The sequence below is a fragment of the Pholcus phalangioides genome, unplaced genomic scaffold (assembly GCF_987345545.1).
Source record: "Pholcus phalangioides strain wild (caught in Gottingen) unplaced genomic scaffold, Ppha-v1.0 ptg000017l_1, whole genome shotgun sequence".
NCBI lineage: Eukaryota > Metazoa > Arthropoda > Arachnida > Araneae > Pholcidae > Pholcus > Pholcus phalangioides.
The window spans coordinates 7,967,636-7,987,596 of NW_028301610.1; the positions used below are offsets into that span (position 1 = coordinate 7,967,636).

Genomic DNA, 19,961 nt, shown 5'->3' on the forward strand with positions numbered 1-19,961 from the left:
AAATCTCAAATCAATTAATAAAAGAAGAAATAAAAACTACACACGACCCCAAGACCCCAGCAATCTCGGATTGACACAACTTTGGGGACGAAACAAAAATTGCGCCATTTTAGAAATCAAATAATTTTTAGGTCTCAAGAATAATTGATTTTAATGAAAAAAATCGATATTTTTACCTTTTTTGATACATTAATAAATTCTTTAGATGATGATATAGTTTTTTTTTGCGAAGAAAAGGGAAACTTATTGCAGAACTACATTTTGACGCGGATTAGCCTCGAAGCAGGGAAAGCAGGGAAAGCATTGTTTGACGGACCGCATCACTTCACTTTCTCTCTCACGAAATCCATGCACGATGTCTCATTGCTCGAGTTTACGTTTTTTTAGTGTTTATGTTTGTACCGTTCATTATCGCTGCCCAAGTCGGCTTGGAGATGAAGCAGCTTAAGTGCTATGATGACGGAAGGTAGCATTGAAGAGTAAGTCAATTAATTAAGTGATCCTAAAATTAATATCGGATCTAAGATAGGCTTAATCTATGAGTTCCGCGTTTTTATATACCCATGAAAGCGCATGCATCTGGTTGACATTCGTATTGGAACATGACATTCAATTCAGTTCGTTGATCAATTTTAATAAATTATGATTATAAATTAATTTTAAATTACTTGAGATGAAATGATTTAATTAGAATTAAATGAGATTATGTATCCATATTAGCGCATGCATCTGGTTGACATTCGTCTTGGAACGTGACATTCAATTCAGTTTGTTGATCAATTTCAATAAATTATTATTATTAATTAATTTTATATTGCTCGAGATGAAATGATTTAATTAGAATTCAATCTGATTATATACCCATGTTAGTGCATGCATCTGGTTGACATTCATTGTGGAACATGGCATTCAATTCAGTTTGTTGATCAATTTCAATAAATTATGATTTAAATTACTTGAGATAAAATGATTTAATTAGAATTCAATCATATTATATAACAGGGCTTGACAAATCAAACAAATTTTAGGTATTAGTCAAATTTCTTAGGAGCCAAGAATGATTTTAACCTCGGGAAAAATGGCCATAAATTGTTTTCTTTTTCAACTTTTCGGGTACGTCATATTCCAGGTGCAATTAGACTTGTTAAGCACTCACTGTGGCACCTCCTTGCAATGCTGAAGGAGAGGTTAAAGGGTGAAATTTACTCCCCTTCTGGTCTGGCTTCCAGGGCATCAGACCAGCCTGCTCTTCCCCCCCCCCTAGTTGCGGCCCTGTTCATATCCTTTTTCTAAGTTGAAAGACATAACCATCCACGTATTTTCAACACCAAATTGCTGCATTCTGGTTTGATTCTTTGTGCACTTTTTTGACTTAATATTCTTTCCACATGCCTTTGGCACGATACTAGGCTTGTTGACACAATATTTAGCAAGAACATTGTGATATAAAAGTATTGAACAGAATTTATTGGAATATCTCAATGTTAACATCAGCACCGCTGAAATTAACATGTGTCAAAGATAATACACCTTTGACTGACACTTCATCTCCAGGAAAGAAGCTGAGCTGAGCTGGCAGTGCAAATTCGCAAGACTTCAAAAGGTGCCAATTGGTCTGGGTGCCAAGTGGTCGCCAAAACAAAAAATGTTTCTTGTGGATGGTTATAACAGAAGTACCCTTTGTCAATATATACCCATGTTACTGCATGCATCTGGTCGACTTTCTTCTTGGAACACACCATTCAATTCAGTTTGTTGATCAATTTCAATAAATTATTAAAATACAATAAAACCTCCTCTAACGGCCACCTCTGAACAACGGGGGGGGGGGGATCTCTGAATAACGACCACATTTTATTGGAACTGAGCGCGTCCAATGGACTTAACATTACAGGTAACCTGCGAACAATGATTTTCAAACTATGGCCACTTTGGACATGAAGTGAGAGAAAAAAATACATATAGCTACGAGAAAAATGATTTTCAGGTTGATTTTGGAGGGAGTTCCCCTCCCCCGAACTCATGGGGGGGGGGGTTTAATATGGTTTTTTTTCTGCTTACAAATGCTAGATGGGTGTATTGAAGTCAGTGGAGAGGGGAAAAGGCCACTTAAGTGATCTGTAACTGCGGGTCACATAAGTGATTTGAAATCATGCTGCAGACCACTTAATTGGAGTGGGAATGTGCCATGGGTCACTCATGTGATCTGGAACAACACCCCAGGTCTTTGTGATCTGTAAATGTGTTGCAGCTCACTGAAGTGATCTGAGAATGCGCTGCTATAGTTTATTCCTACGAAATTAGGTTTGAGATGATTCCAAAGGTCACATTTGGCCTGCGTGTCATGGGTTAAGCATATATGTTCTAGTTGATCTTGGGTGGGGGAATTTGGGGGTTGCTCGTACATTGTCTTTGTCCATATCAGTTTTTCCCACCAAGCAAGTCATTTCTATTATGTTTTATATCAGCACTGAAGCCTAAATTTTAGGATGCGAAAATAGTGATGTAAAGTGAGAAGTGTGGAGTTGACCTGGCCAATGTCCGAAATTCTGGCTTTGGACAGTCAGTTAGCAAAGTGGCTAGAGGTTCTTGACCAAAGGAAAGGCATGATTCATGGTCATCGTGCCAAGCGTGATTTCTTTTTTTCCAAGGCGTGTTTTCTTTCATGATAAAATTATGGCCATTTATAATTGTGGTTAGCTATGGCAACCGTAATGATCAAAGGAATTGTAATATCAATATCTTAGGGCAGCGGTTCTCAAACTTTTTTTGACTCGCAGAGCCCTTTTCAGTAAAAAATTTCTATGTCGGATCCCTGTAGGCCTATTTTTTATTTATTCATCAAAATTATTGGTTTATTTTTATCATTTAAAAATATTTATAATAATTGTTTTTTTCATTTTCCTTGAGTGGCAGCGGAGTCCCTGGAGAGTGCACACCCCCATGGGCTCCCCGGAGCACCGGTTGAGAATCGCTGTCTTAGAGGATTGATATTACAGGGATCTCCAGTCACTTTTCATCAAAGGTCAACTGGTCGCCAGGGCCGTCTTAAGAGCATTGTGGACCCCCGGGCCAATTGGTTTTTCTGAGGTTCTAACTGGAAAGTTCTCGAAAATTTCATTGGGTTCTCATTTTTGTGAGGGCCCCTGTTTTCATGAGGTCCCCGTGCCGTGCCCGGGTGGGCCCATGCGTTAAGACGGCACTGCTGGTCGCAACATATTGACTAGTGTGCTGATCTAGGGGTCTTTGGTATTTGTGCTAATCATATTGTGTGTGTAATATCTCGTTTATACAATCAAAATCTGTTAAAAAGTTCTAAAATGTGTGCTTGTATTGTAAGACACAGCTCGTTAAAATTTAGTGTTCATCTTCCACAATACTCGTAAACCTAAGTTCCACTGTATTTCTTTTCAAACATGTCTATTTCGATAAAATTTTCGAAAAGGAGATCAGCTGTTTTATGTATTAGCAGTTCTGAGAAAAAAAAAAAAGACATTACAACAAGGAATTATCTGTAATAAACCAATGCTGATGTATTGGAGTCATTGAAGTATTACTGGCTGTGTTTTTATGCATGAGCTCTCCCTAGTGCCATCTTAATGCATGTACCCACCTGGGGAGCCTCAAGTACAGAAAAGGCCTCGTGACAATATCTTAATGCATCAGTGGCCTCTCTGATAGCCTTACATAATGATTAAGATCAATTTTGCCAGACTTATAAATATGGACAGATTGCTTGGCCTGAAGTCACATGACCACCTGCATAAACTTGTATCTAGCCCAGGGACTTAATCTTCTCCCTAACCCCCACAAGAGTAGTGCTCACAGGACTTCAGCCTAGGGCTGGGGCAATTCTTATTTTTGTTTTTCACTCTATAAATTTACTACAGGCGGTCCCAAATTGTTTGAATGTATCCCGTATTGTTTGAAAACACAGCAGTTTCAGACATTGTGTCAGTGTGGTAAAATTAGAAAGAGTCATTTAAAAAAAGTGCTTTTAGACCATTTCTTCCAAGAAAAAATATTGGCTGGTACCTACTTTTTTTTGTCAAGCCTTGGTCTATATTGTCTTACCTTGTCGATACTGCTTTTGTTTAGCATCAGTTTTATTTGTATACTTTGATAGTAAAAAATTGAAAACCATGGGGTATCTATCAAAATATAGGTTTATATTTAAATATAATCGACATTTGTCAATTAAATGTTTGTTTGAGTCTTTTTTTTAAATTCTACTATCTCTGAGTTTTTATCTAACAATTAAAATTAATGAAGTAAAATTCTGGGAGAAATAATTGATTGCAAGTACTTTGAATTGTGATTTTATTTTTATTTTCTCTTAGCTTGTTTCAGTGCATTGAAATTTTCTCTTATTCTTTAAAGTGGTAACTACCTGGTGCGTGTTCGCGCCCAGGTCATGACAAGAGATGATTCAACCGGTGGATGGGTGCCAATGGGATGTGGAGGCTTAAGTAATGTTTGTGTTAGAAGAAAGATCACATCTTCATCATCTGTTAATGATCCCAATGCCAAACCTGAGTATCTCATCTGTGGGAAAAGAATTTCAGATCAAAAAGTAAGTGGATACTATATGGATATTTTAGTTTTAAACAAAATTTTTTTAATGAAAGTTTTCCTTGCTATAATGTGCTAATAGTTCTTCGATAAATAATCTCAGTGAAGTTCATAATGCATGTATTTTTGTCCTTAAGTTTTTCTGAAATTATCATAGCTGCCAAGTCTCCCGAATTTTAGCTTCCTCTCTCGACCTCCCGAAAAGTTCTCAAATCTCCCAAATTTTTATAAAAATCCCTAATTGTCCTTACAAATTCCCTACTTCATTTAAAAAGAATCCCCGCTTCTGAAAACAATCCCTAAGAAATTTCTTGTGGGGCAAAAAGTCTTTTGCCTCTGTTTTCTTCCCCATTCAGAAATGACATCAGATGTCATAAATGGGCGAATAGTGGGAAATTCTTTTTTTAAGGAAGTTTTACAAACCGTCTGATGGTAACAAGAGAAGTTGTTTGTCTTATCGTGCAGGGAAATAGCTTAGCAACCAATAGTCCTGGATAATAATTGAAGATTATGGTGATGCGCATGTGGTCGAAATTTCTTTTGTTGAAGTTACGTACGTGCGATAACAAGACATGAATACTGATAAGCAAAAAAGATTTAATCAATTTTAAAGATACTTACTCCGATGGATTTCCTTTCATCAAACGTTCCAGAAAAAGATGAGTTTTCTTTTTGTACAAGTTGTGTTAAGGACATAAACATCCATCATGGTGGAAAGACTGACATCATCACCCACGTGAAATCAAAAAACATCAAGCATCAAAAAAAGTCACGTATTCTTCAAAAATTAACTTTTTTTTCCTTCATTTTCCAATGATTTTGGGGTCATTCGCGCAGAATGTTTGTTCACATCGTTTCTGATTGAACACAATATTTTTTTTAGATCACCATTGAAGTTTTTGCCTCCAATTTCACTTGTTTTTTTGTGTAGGGATTTTATTCCCTATGTTTTAACTTTTATGTATGGAAAATCCCTATTTTATTTGGAAAAATCCCTTTTGTATTTATTAGGAAGTGGTTTTAGTACAAAATATGGGTCCGCACAAAAATCTCCCTAGTTTTCATTTTCAAAAGTTGGCAGCTATGAATTATGCAAATTTATATGAAAATTTTAAAACAATTATAACTATTGCAAGATTATGATCATGTTCACACATGAAAACATCATGCAAACATCCAATGTGTAAACAGATAAAAATAGAGCAACAGATATAATTAGGCTTATTAAAAGATCAATTATATATATATATATATAAAATTTTGTATAGAAAAATTACAAGCGTCCATTTTTGAGCATTCCACAGAGCAGGAAAGGCAATTCTATTTACAGAGAAATATTAACTCCTTCCCTTGGGGATTTTTTGCAATAAATTGAGACAATATGTATACTTTTGGGGTTCCCCCTACATAAATCTTCAAAAGTGGAATCGTTCTCTTTGTTGGTAACATTGTATGTTTTATCGTTTAGTTGCATGAATTGTAGATTTTCTTAACCTTCAAATCTATCAAGTTTATTCCCACTAAATAATTTGTAAAAAGAAATCGTTCTCCAATTTCAGATTTTAATTCATCATGAAGTATTATTAATTTGTGTGTGTGTATATATACAGATGGTTCTTAGTTGTTCCATAAAGAAAGATTTTCAATACAACAAAGTTATGCCAACTTTCCATCATTGGAGGACGGGAGAAAAGAAATTTGGGCTTACATTTCAGACAGCTGCAGATGCCAGAGCTTTTGATAAAGGTGTTAGAAATGCCATGGAAGATCTCTTAGATGGTAAGACTTTCAAGTGGATAATTTCTAAATATATCAATTTTTGTCATTTTAACAGGCCCTGAAGCAGAATGTTTTGCATTATTCTGGAATGGGCCCTCGGTTGAGTGAAAATATTCTGCAGCCAAAATCCCTATAATAGTATTTTTTACATTTACAATGCTAAATTGTTCTGCAGTAGCATTGACTGTTCTGCAATGTTCATCACAGATTTCGGCATATTCTGCTTAGGGAATAACAAGTTCTATAACCTCTTCACACATCTAAGCCAAAACTGACTGTTAAAAATTTTTTTTTTTTTTGTGTGTGTGTTTATTGTATGTCAAAATGCCCTTTAAAAAGAAAAAAGATTAATTTATTTGGGTCGATATATTCTTACAAGGGTCATTTGGGTTAAGTAGGCATATGTGTACCTCAGGTCTTAAAAAAAAATAGAAAAATAGTTAGCAACAATTTAAAATTGCCAAAAATGAAGGTACATAGACCTATATGTGTACCTCTGTATCGAAGAGGATAATTTTTTTTTAAAAAAACCAAATCATGATTATTCAAACTAGCTACGATTGAAGCCAGGTAACTCAAAATTCAGATAATTCACAAAACAAAAAAGACAGGATTCAGTCTGAAAATCAACTGTAGAGTATAAAACAACTTAATTTTTATTTCTTTTTATCATTTTTTAATTTTGCAGCTATATATTTTTTTTTATTATTCATCTGAAATAATTTTTAAAATTTCAGTAAATCATTAGTTACTTAGCCAGATTATTTTGTCAGAATTTTTTTATGTGGATAGAAACTAAAAACATGTTAATTAGGCAAAAAATTCTTAGAAAATAACTGCTTTATAATTATTTAGACTGTACAACACATAATTTGTTTTAGAAAAAAAACTTTAAAATGCTGAAAGAGAGTTGATATATATTTCAAAAGAATGAGAGGTGATTAAATAAATTTATATAGGCCTACATAGGAATTGCAGGGACTATGGAATAGCTACGTAATATGAAAATACCAGATTTTCTCTCTGCTTTCAAGTATGGCAGCAAAGTGATAAAATGCTTCAAAATTGTCCCCCCCCCCCCATGATGCTCCACATTGCTTAATTGTCACCATAATCATGACTGCTATAAGAGAAAAGATTTGTTTTTCCAGTTGCAGAAAACTAATGAGAGTTTTGAAAATTTTTTATTAGAAGAGTGCCTAATAATTGGAGACGGAAGGCAATGTACATTAAAGGAGTTGCATTTTATTATGCTGTGCTCTTTTTTCAGCAATTTTTTTCTATTTAGCTGTTCTCTCCAGTTAAATGTGACTTTTTTTTTTCTCCAAGATTGTCTCGGGTCATATGGAATACTAAACTGAAGAGCCAAAAAAAATGGTACACCTGCCTAATATCGCGTAGGGCCCCCGCAAGCACGCAGAAGTTAAGTTTATATCTCTTCAAGACCAAAAGTTTTGAGAATTTTGAGTTTTTCCTCTTTTTTTGGAAAAAAGAGGACAGGTCTAGGAATAATGTGTCCTGTTCTGTGTGTGGGTCCACTTTGACTGTTCTGGGAGCGAACGAATATATCATCTGTGAAACTTTTGTAAATGAACTGAAACACCATAAACTGTGAAAACAAACTATGAATTTATTATTTTTCATTGTCATAGACTCTCATTTTATCAATGCTACTGAAAGGGTTGGTTAAATTGGAATAATAAAAAAAAATAATAAAATGGTATTCCATCCATAATCCCCACACTTCCTATATTTATCAATTAAATAGAACACCTAAAGCAGTTGATGGTGTTAGCTTAATAAGTCTCATTTTTAATAGGGATGGGGGTGAATAGTGATTCAACCGAATACTAAATATTTGGCTAATGTTTTGGCCGAATACCCCCACCCTGAATATTTGGCATCTGAATATCAATTTTCTTAAAATTCACCACAATTATAAATAAAATTGGTGTTTTTAATTGAAAATAAGATTATTTGGTAATCAAAAGATTTTTATTGCCATGATACTGACAATCAAATTTAATGATGATATATTGTATTTGAATATTACTTACAGAATGAATTTTTTTTTTCAACCCTTGTTACAATTTTACATCTAATTAAGAACATGTCAACCATTATTTACTAGTAATGCATCATAAAATTTACTACTTATTTTACCTCTGTAGATGTTCTTTGCCTCTTTCAGTAGCTCAATACATAGCTTGTCTAAATACATCCTTCAGTTAGTGAACTTGTGTAATTTATGCTCTCTCCCACCTTATTGCAGTAGGATTCTGTTTTCAGTTTCATGACTTCCTTATCCTAGAAATTCGCCCTGACATCCCTGATATAAAATTTTTTACAGAAAGGGATATACACCACACAATAAAATATAATCAGCAAATGTTCAATTTATGAGAAAAATTCCAATTAATATAATGTTTTGAAATTAGTTTGTTGTGCTTAGATTTACACAGATATTCAGCTGAATACCTAAGTATTATTCTGCCGGACCCAATATTCGGTGAAAGTGCTGAATACCGAATAGCAGCAAAATATTTGTCCCATCTCTAATTTTTAACATGAACATCCTCCATCACATAATAGTGAAAAGCAGATTTTGTTTTACCTATTTTCCCCTTGAATGGAATAAATGGAAAAATAAAATGTAGATATATTCCCAAAATGTAATGTGAAACACACAGCTGTATGTGTTTCTGAGCTATGTGATGTTACCCCCCTCAATAGCAAGGAAAAATATACAGTTGGCTCTCAATATAACGACCTCTTTCATCCTGTTGAAAATGAACATTGTATTGAGAGTGTCGTTATATCGGTAGTAAAACATGAATGATAGTCGTTCTATGAAAACATTTGGGACTTATCCTATGGATCATTGTAATGGAATGGTTGCTGTAACGTGGGGTTGTTATAACGAATGTTAACTGTGCAATACTATATACATATTCATGTATAAGTAAAGTTCTTTTGTTAAAAATTTGTTTCTATAATGAAGTCTGCTTATACGCTAGTATTTATGGTAAATACAAAAGGCCAAAAACATTTTATAGTGGACCTATTAAGGAAAAACCCATGGTGTTTTTAACAGTTTTTGCTCTGCTGTGGATTGCATATTTTCAGCAAACAGTTTTCATCAATTCATCTCTCCTCATTTGCCAGGATGCATTTCTTATGTAATTGCTGTGAGGTTTAAATTCTTGACTGCTATCATCTTGGAAAAAAATCCATTACCCACATTTGTAGCATTTATTAAAATGCATTTGAGTTCATCCTATAATGTGTTAATCAAGAAAGCATCCAATTTCGATTAATTTATACAAAAAATTGACATGATTTTAAGACAAATAAAATTATTTCAACAATAAGTATAAATTAATATAAAAATATCAATAAGACAAAATAATTGTATTTGTCTCAAAAGCTTGTCAATTTTTTGTACAAATTAAAACCAGGTAAAGTTCTAATTTTTGTGATAACAATCTAGATTAACTGATTCTCTGTATTTACCCCTTATATAATCATCTGTTACTGACTCGCCATCTTTTCTTTTGGTCTTGGTAGTGCAAAATCTAAGTCAGAATGCTTCACTTATAGAAAAGAGTAAATACTGTTCGGAGTCTGCATTGAATTGCTTAATTCTACCCTTAGTCCTTTTACATCATGGATGCTTTAAATCTCTCCCTCAAGATTTCAGTAATGATTTTTTTTCTCATCTTGCATTGGTTATTTTTTGAAAATATTCTAACTACATAGCATTATATTCTTGCCACTTAGGAGCTGCTTGCATGAATAATTTTCTTGATGCAGATGTTGGAGATGATGATGTATTTATGGTATGTATTTTTGTTATGCACTGGTAAAATTTCATTTTATTTGCTGAAATACAAAAAAATAAACTACCAACATTCAAAATCGTAAATATTATTAGACAAAAAATAAATCGAAAATTTTTTTTGTGAAGAAACAATTTGTATTCTTATGCCAAAAATAATACCATACCTCCAATTGGAAAAATTATCAAAATAACGTGTAGACCTCAGATACATCATTCATATTACAAGGGGTTGTATAGTTATTAAAAATGTTTTATATGGACACCCTGTCCTCAAAAACCCAGGTAAAAGGTTGTTGCCCTGTCTGTTCTGAGGCCTTGGCAATTGCAATATTCAATGAGAAATTCGAAAAGTGGAGAAAAGTTAAGGCAAAAACTGACTAAATTATTTTTATCCTCATATTTAAGCTGCTTTTTTTTCCAAACTTTTCTTTATTTTTAGAAATGAAATATCTCATTGAATATTACACTTATAAACATGAAATTTTTTATTGCCCTCAGAAGAGACAGGGCAACAACCTTGTAACTGTGTTTTTGAGGATAGGATGTCCATACAAAAAGTTAACATTTTTATTCTAATAACTACACAACCTCTTGCATTATGAATGACGTACCTGAGGTCTACAAGTTATTTGGATACTTTTTCTAATTGTAAATTTTACTGCTTCTAGGACAGGGTTTTCTAACATGAAAGCTTCCTCGAAACACTTAACAAATTTTAAAAATTTCTTCAATATACAGGGAGTTCCAAAAGTCTGTATTTGCTCTGCGGAACAGGAATCCTCTAAGGTCCCTGGGCCCTGCCCATGCACTAAGACAGCAATGCTTGTAGTAGATAAAAGTGTCAAAAAAATGTATTTGCAAGTTATACATAGTGTGGACCATATGACTTATATTTTACTGGACAGAATTTTTTTCATAGTATTTGGCTATTTCATTGTTTTAATAATGATGTTGATTTTGCTAAACTCAAAAAAAAATTTTGAATCATGAATTCGTTATTTTAACATGAGCTACAGGCTGCATCAATGAAAATATCTTCTTCTTTTTTTTCCATTTGGTCATCCTAGTTATACACACAGCTTCTGGATAACGAAAAACGTGCTCATTTAATCGGTTTTTTTTTCCTCCTCCACCACCTTCATGTTCTGCACAATAGCATTAATTAAACCGTTACTTATACAGTTCACAGCTGATTCCAAACGGCTTTTTTATTTTTCTCACCAAGAGGTTCATACGCCAATGGTTTAGTGTGCAGACTTTCTTCAGTAGCAATGTGCTGTTTTTTGCAATAGTTCCTTGTAGCAGAAAAGGCACTGGCAAGGACAAAAGAGGGTATTGAACACACATCTCTGAGTATCTTATTGACCCGGGCTATCGTGTTCCACTGCTATGTAAGTAGTATTTAACAAATACCCATGGCTTTTTAATGATGACAACTGATACACACGTAACATTGATTTTTCGTTTAAGTATTCACATTAAATTTCATGAAATGCAAGAAGGTGTCAAAGGAAGAGAAAGAGTGAATTCACCCGGTCCAGTGTGCCAAACCATAACCAGCTATAGTCAATATGAACAAAAACTATTCTTACGATTCTGCAGAGCGAAACAAGAAGAGCTGAGGCGCTTCACACAAATAAGAACACAGCGGAAACTACACCAAAATCACTAAATTATATCTCTTCTGATGAAAGAGAGCACAAACTGAAATTGTGGTCTCAGAGGAGCAAAAAGTTGCAACTTGAGCAGACATGAAATGGAAGGAGTCAGTTTTTAGCAACGGACCATGTAGGTTTTTTTCTGGAGCATGCTAAATGTTTGCTTGTCACGTGATGTTATATGGTCAGGACTGATCGGACATTGAGAGCTATTATATGTTTGCTGGGGTGCGGAATCTTGAAATTTTCGGTGAACTCACCCACACACAATGACAGTCACTTATGTCGCTATGGTGGTCATAGTGTGACGGACTCACATCGCGAGGACCTGGGTTCGAACCCCACCGTCGCCATAGTGGTGGTCGGCTGAAGTTGGTTTTCTTTGGTTCCCAAACTTCCAGGCGCGAATGTGAGCTGATCTCCCTGTTAAAAAGTCTCGCCGCAGAGAGCAGCAGACCTTAAACAGCACAAATGTAATTCAATCGTAACACATCACTCACTTCCCTTCTAAAACATAGATGGCAGCACTGAAAAATCAAACAACACTACATATGCACTCAGACTGTGAGGTACACACACAGTTACACCTCCGGCACAACTCACTAGGTAGTAAATCGCCCATAAATGGTGATAGACCTGAGTTGTGTTCGGTTTGAAAGAAAGACAATCACTTGTGTGGGAAATTTCCCTTACGCTTTTCTTTCAACATCAAACAAAAGAATAATTGGAAGGGGAAAAATGGTGTTCAATGCTTTTCTCGAGGAGTCCTCATGTGGTTCAAATGACAGGAGTCCCTCAAAGACGGGGTTGGGAGAAAAAAGAGACAACAGGACATTCATGAGTAGCAAAAACTTTGATTACTCGACATTTTCACTTCATGAAAATTGTTTTTTCGGGTTCAAAGACTGTCGTCCATTTGAGTTAGAATCTACAGAGAGGCTATTGAAATATACAAGCACAAAAACTGCTGTAATAGAAGAGAAGAAACTTTGAAATTGAGCAGATCCTGGACACCAGCACTCAGACGAACAAGAACCTTCCCCTTCAAAATCTAGCAACAGAATGACGACGACAGCCAATCAGATAACTCCACGTCTCTCGTCCAATCCATAGAATCAACTGACCAATCGCGAAAGAATAGTGTAGGCCAAGCCACGTATGTAGGTAAATACAACCTAAGACTCCAGAAAACTTGACTTCGATCCAGTTTATCTATTCTCCTGATGATGCCAACCACTAGTGTTGGGGAAAAATTGAGAACTAACTCAAACGGACGATGGGGTCTTCGAACCCGAAAAAACAATTTTCATCAAATGATGGCCGCGAAAACCTTATCAACTATTTTCACTTCAACTCAAACTCCAAATGTTTGGAAAATTATCAGTTCTATACATTGAATCGATGTAATTATGGATTACAAAAAATGTGTGGCTATAATAGTTTTCTTCATTGCATATTGTCACCTCAAAAGCCATAAACTTTGATGATAGACTAATTAACTGATTGTTGGCAGGGATACGGTATCAGGGCTGCAATTAGATGTTTTCAGTCAGCGGGGACAAGCAGGCATCTTGGCGTCCCCTTTTAATGTTGAAGGAGAGGTTAAAGTGTGAAATTTGCACCTGGTCCGGGTCACCAGACCCCCTTAATTAGAACCTCCAGGTCTCCTTCGTTGTGGTCCTGTCCAGAATACTTTAACGAAACAACCCTTCAACACGCTAAACAGGCAATCCTCAATGTCGACAACTTGCCGTGACATCATTGACAAAGGTTGGCAGTGCCCCCAGAGAGCTGCAACGCATGGTTTCAGAAACACTGATGAAGTATTTCAGTTCTTTTCTTTTAGGCAATTTTCGAAGAGCCAGACTCAATGCATAATCTGCTTTGCTTATATATGGAAAACAAAGCAAAAAACTTTTTAAAAAGTGAAAAATTATGTTTTTCTTTCAGATTTAAGCAATGGTGGTGTAATGCGAATTAGTTATTTAAGTATAATTTATAATATGATTTTGAAAAATTGAATGTTATGGCTAATTTTTCTCAAAAATGGTTATTATATAACAAACAAAATGCAATTAAAACCATTGAATTTTTGTGATATTTTCTTTGAGGTCTATGGGGGAAGTCATTTTCAGAGAAGTTTCAGTTGTGCGATTTCCTTCTTTATGTGGTTTCTTAAACCTCGTATAAATGCGGTTCCATTTTGTGGTAAAAAATCTGTAGAATGGGGAAAATAACCTCAGGCAAGATAGGAAGTGAAGCTTTTCCTTTTCTGTCTTATGATTGCCATTTAGGATTTCAGAATTGCCATTTATTCAGAATGCAAAGAAACAATTCAAAAGTTCAGCATTCTTGGAGGAAGACCCTTATAAAATCCACATGTAGGTCTTGAGTTGGAAGTCTTCTTGACTGTGTTGTTGGCTGAAGGACTTGCATGTGAGAATAGGAAGAAAGAAAGGAGCCAACACGGGCGCGAATATTGTTTGTCTCCTAGTGGTCGATTATCCGATTTTTTTTTTAGTTTGCATTTTCTCAATAAAAAACAAAATAAAAAATAGCTTTAGATGAAACATTAATGAGAAAACTTTTGAAGCTATCCGGGTCCTGGGATTTTGGAGGTTCTGCCATTTTTGATTCTGCGAAACCCCAAGAATGGTCTTGCAGCACCCGTTCTGCAGAACACCAGTTGGAAAACCCTGCTCTAGGATCAAAGTTTCACCAGTAGAGTGTGGCTGAGCAACTTTCCTTATTACCATGTATATATCGTTATTGATACAGATAAGTAATTCAGTTTTGTAAAAAGCACTGATTATTAAATTTAAGTTGGTTGAATTCATAAATGCATGATATCAAATTCGTGTGTTTTGAAATATTCTTTCAATAAAAATTTAATACTTCAAATCTCTTTCATGCATCTTCATTAAAACCCTTAAATTAAGCTTGAATTTGATTTTACAGACTCTAGAGCTACCAGTCGATTCTAGATCCTCTTCTGGCTCAAGTAGTGATAGTGGAAATGGTATCAGTGCATGTGGTCCCACCTCTGCTGTCCCAAGCAATGCGCCTGGTGATACATATTCAGCAACTTCATCTCCTTATAGCCATTCAGACCAGCAGCATTTGCATCGAATGCATTTTATGCGACCATCTCGTACCATGCCTGGTGTTAGTGGTAATGGTAGTGGCACAAGTGGTCTCAGCACTTCAATCAGTGCTGGTCCAGGAGAACTTCAAAGACCACAGAGTGATGATGTATGGGTTAAAGAAAGGACAGACAGTAAGGAACAGCAGTCAACTATTTTGGACAGTGATAAAATTGAATCTCTTCCACCTGGTGAACCATATTCATATGTGCATTTTGCTAAAGGACGAACAAGCCGAAATGAGCATGAGTATTGCTACCCTGCGATAGAAACTATAAGATCTGGCCAACAAGAAGGAGGTGGCAGTGTCAAGAAACCCCACCAAATGTCACCAGTCATTACCGAGCCTCCATTACTGCCAAGCAAGAAAAAAAGCAACAAAAAAGAAACTCAGCGTGCATCTCCATCAGGTCGTGCACACTGCCGCCACTGTCTTGACACATTCAGCGAGGATGACAATCCTCCTGGCAGTTGTGAGTATGCACCAGATGGAACATTATCATGTATTAATGCTGCCACTTGCATTTCTTGTGCCCAGTGCATGTTGTATCATTGTATGTCAGATACAGAAGGTGATTTCAATCACCACCCATGTTCATGTGATTCTAATGATGACCACTGCCGTCGCCGTTGGACAGGGCTTGCCCTGCTTTCCATACTTGTTCCCTGCCTCTGGTGCTACTTGCCTCTCCGTGCCTGTCATCGATGTGGAGTCAATTGTGGTATTTGGGGGGGTAAACATGAGCCCTCGTGAAAAGCCACAGGAGTACAAATACTTTTTCACTTTTTTTTTAATTCTAGAAACTTGGTATATTGCTAAATACAGATATTTTAATTTTTTTTGTTCAGATTATATTGTTCAACTATTATTATTTTTTATAGTTTAACGTGCAGTAGGCATTTTTCACTGCACTGATATTTTTCAGTAAAATCTACATTCATGAAAAGCATAATCATATTTATATCTTATGCGACATGTGGGATACACACCATAAAAAAAAGAAAAGTTACTATTTTTCAGTGCACTGCATCAGTGCTGAATTTGAAAATTGTTATAGTGGTAAAAAAATCTGTAAGAGTGTTCTTAAAGTAAAGGTAACTTGATCTCTATGTTGCATAAAAATCAGAACTAGAAATAAATTTAGTTACTTGATTGTGTATTTTGTGTGTTCAAAGAAGAATGGGTAATTTTTGGAGCTTTGTATAATGGACCTCAGGGCATATATAAAAATTGTCATTTTCACCAGATTTTTCATAAATGTGCTTGTACTTTAGTGTGCTCCATAAGGTATCAAAATTTATGTTGAGAAGAAAGTATTTTATATATTAATAAAGTATATAGTTAAAACTATTGAAAAAGTATAAGAACCATGTATAGAAATCATTAGGAAACATACTTCAAAGTTATAATTATCTGTATTGTACACTGTTAAAAGTAGTGGGTGAATTAATTCTATATTTATATTGTTCAAGTGTTTAGGAGTTTGACAATTTATATCTAAGTCATATGAAAACTGAACTATTCAGTTATCTTTTATTTCTATTTAGTTTTTAATTTGTTGAAAAATTCAAGATGCAGCTGTTAACCTAGCATTCAAAAGGTATATATTTTTCAAGTCTGATTTTTTTTTTTTCACATTACTGAAGAACCTTTCGATAATGGATGCCCACGGGTTAGAAAAGTTTGCCTCTTAATAGGTTGTATAATATATTGAGGGCCTATTCTACGAAATTCTAACATGCTCATTAACAGAAGGTGTCCATTGTTACAGGTTGCATTGTAATGGCAATTAGTTTGGTCTTGGCATTCTCATTATTTGAAGTCATGGACAGCATATAAACTATACAATTTATCCACATTTATAAAAGTAAAAACTTTTGTTTTTTAATTCACTTTCAAATATAATTTTTATGTGTCCATCCCCCAAAGCAGAATATGCCGAAATCTGCAACGACGTTGCATAACAATCTGGAGGAATTTTAAGAAAAGTGTAGAAAACACTATTAAGAGAATTTTTACTGCAGAACATTTTCAGTCAGCCAAGGACTTATTGGGGAACAATGCAAAATATTCTGCTTTGGGGTGTCCTATTTTTTACTTGTGTGTGTCTCAATTGTTGATTAGAAGATCATGCAAAGAAAATTATTTAATTTTAGAGAAATTATAGCATTGTTATTAAATTATTTAGTTGATCATATTTTTTCTCATCACTTTTTATTATGCATGAACGTGAGCTGTTTTTAAGGTTTTTTAGTGACAAGAAATTTTTTTTAGTTGCACATGGTTTTTTTTTAGGCACATAAGATTTTGAAAATATTTCTTGGAATAACAAAATTTTTAGGGGTTTTTTTTTTTTTTTTGTTAATTTTTTTAACACACTTAAAATGTTTTGTAGATGCTGTAAAACTTGATTAAAGAAAACTGAATATTTTGTGTGACTTTTTCATTATTTATAATTGATTTTTCATGAGAATTGAGTAAAAAATCTAATTTTCCATTTAGTGATGATATAAATTATTTTCAATTCAATATTCAAAGTATTGGTTTTGAACACATTTTTGTCTGTCTGAAATTTAAGTTATCGGAGACAACTGAGTTGTTTGTATCTTACAGATAATTTCTTGGAATCGAAAAAAAAAAAAAATCTGTTCAGTCAAACTGCCTGTTGCATTGTAACTTTTGAATACTTGTATGAGATGATGGAGTATCTTGTGTGTTTTTTCTTAAATTTTTTGTTTCTGTTTTTTTGCTGCTAAAGATAAGTCATTTTTTTGTTTGAAAATTAATGGAAGAAAAATAATATTCAACTTCTCTTATTCAATTCACATTGTGTATTGCCGTTTTCTTCTGAAAGAAACGTTATGTAACTGTTTGAAAATATTTTTGCAGTGAAACAACTATAAATATTATGAGGTAAGAAGTCTGTATATACTTTTTTGTTTATTGGGTATAAAGCCTGTTAGGATGTATGTATTGACTTTAAAAACTCCATAGTTTTTCAAATATATGAAATGGCCTTAAGAATGTAAAACTATTGCTGGAGTCAACTGGATGGCAAAAGCATTAGACAGAGTAAAATAGAAAAATTTAGAGGAGGCCTTTTCTCACCCAGCAGTGGATTGAAAATGGTTGCTGGTGAGAATATATATGAGCCTGTTCTTTTTTTAAATGTTTTTTAACCTCCTCAGTCCTCAAGGTCATTTTACATTTATTTTTAACAAACTGCATAAAATCAGTTTCTGCTGACATGAGTATGAATGTTAATGTCATCTAAACTAATTTTATATAAAGTCTCTGTGACATTGAGCTAGGTGGACTTTTTTTGAAGTGCTGTTCAGTGTCCCCCATAGGCAACGACAATCCGTGTTGTTTCTTTAACCTTATAGTGGCAATCCAGAGATATTTCATTTTCTTAAAACCATCTGATTTCGGCAATCCTGCAATATCTAGTCTTAAAAAAAAACTCATTTTGGCAATCGCAAACCCAGCTAGGTCTGTACAGAGAGCTTTCCCTGATAACATGCTTTCTTTCCCCCTCCCGTCAATCGACTGCTAGTGGGCAGAGTCAGCTTTTGTTGAAAGTCTGATAACATAAGGGGAGAGAAATAATGTTTTCTTTTCCTTTCGAGGTAGTATACGGTTACGCATACAACATAAATAACAAAATGATCATTTTTTTTTCCTTTTCCTTGTTTTTTATTACTATTTTTTGTTGGGGGAAGTATTTATCAGCTCACACAATCAAAAAAATATTCTTGAAAATAGGTGGGGATTCCTTGAAGGTTTAGTTATTCCCACTGGGGTAGCAATTTTAAAAAAATGTGGATTAGGAAAATTTTTTAAACCGCTTGAAAGGTTAATAAACATATTAGCATGTCAGTATCAAAAATTAATCCTCAACAGTATTATGAAATATGTGAAAAATATTTGAATTCATCAGAATTTTAAATTTAACTAAAAAATGATGTCCTACTGTTATCATTTGTTAAGTGTGTTACAATTAAAGTTGGAAAATAAAGTAACTGAAGCAAGTATTCTATATAAACATAATTTCTGATTGCTAAATCAGAAAAAAAAAATTGTTTAAAAATTTTGTACTTGAAAGTTTTTTTGGAAAGCTAGAGCATGATTTAATACCTCAAACTTCTTTAACACTTTTTTTTCAAATTATATGTTTATAACACTCGAAACTTTTTGTATTTTCGTAACTTGTTGGCAATAAAAGATATTTGCTGCTCTATTCGTACGTATATCTTTCAAATAAAACTAGAAAATAAAATAAACACATTAAAGTTTTTTTTATGGATATTCACAAGTCTTGTTATCATTTCCATAAAATTTAACTTTGACTGTTTACGCAAAATTCCCTTTAGTTCATTTGTTTGTTTATATGGAATTATACAATGTAGGCTACTTTGCAAATTGCTCTATTAATAATGTAAGTTTTATTTAAATATACATTCAGTCTGCCCTGTATAATATTACTTACAATTAATATAGTAAATATTAATTACATATATAGTATATAGTTATATGCAAATATATAGTAATATTATAAAAAAAATCATTAGCATATATTTTTAGGGTGATTTTGTCGCAAATATAATTAATGTCTGGTGTTCATAGATGCTTGATCATGCTGTTAAACAAGTAAAATATACTTTGATGCAAGTAAAGAAAAGCTTCCAATGTATTTTACTTAATTATTAAATTCATGGCAGTTTGTTATAAAAAAAAGATGTTTAAAGTGTATGGCCCTTTCATTGCATGTTTCCAGAAAATTTCTGGGGAGAGAAAGCTAATCAAAAGGGACCAAATATTTGCATTTCAGAATCTTTTTTTCCCCCTTTTTTAACATCTTTTTTATTCTATTGATCTGTGTTAGCCTTCCAAAATCACTGTTCATATGAGGGGAAAAAATCTATTTGATTAGTTCATAAGGTTTAAATAATATAACATTTTGTTGC

The 19,961-nt window shown here is 34.0% G+C and overlaps 1 protein-coding gene across 1 annotated transcript; it reads left to right on the top strand.

The window, feature by feature from the left end:
* Positions 1-325: 325 nt before the first annotated feature.
* LOC149072184 (sprouty-related, EVH1 domain-containing protein 2-like) lies at positions 326-19,493 on the top strand. The gene is made up of 5 exons (XM_089246431.1): positions 326-479; positions 4,381-4,573; positions 6,183-6,351; positions 10,132-10,190; positions 14,809-19,493. Exons 1-5 carry the CDS (start codon positions 454-456, stop codon positions 15,745-15,747), a joined length of 1,386 nt encoding a protein of 461 aa, XP_089102557.1. The 5' UTR covers positions 326-453; the 3' UTR covers positions 15,748-19,493.
* The last annotated feature ends 468 nt before the right edge of the window (positions 19,494-19,961 follow it).

What these genes read in the sequence shown, in the direction of transcription:
- LOC149072184 (XM_089246431.1), top strand. Translation starts at nt 454, where the DNA reads ATGATGACGGAAGGTAGCATTGAAGA. An exon ending in AAAGAATTTCAGATCAAAAA is followed by an intron (nt 4,574 to 6,182) that starts GTAAGTGGATAC and finishes GTATATATACAG; the next exon opens with ATGGTTCTTAGTTGTTCCAT. An exon ending in CATGGAAGATCTCTTAGATG is followed by an intron (nt 6,352 to 10,131) that starts GTAAGACTTTCA and finishes CTTGCCACTTAG; the next exon opens with GAGCTGCTTGCATGAATAAT.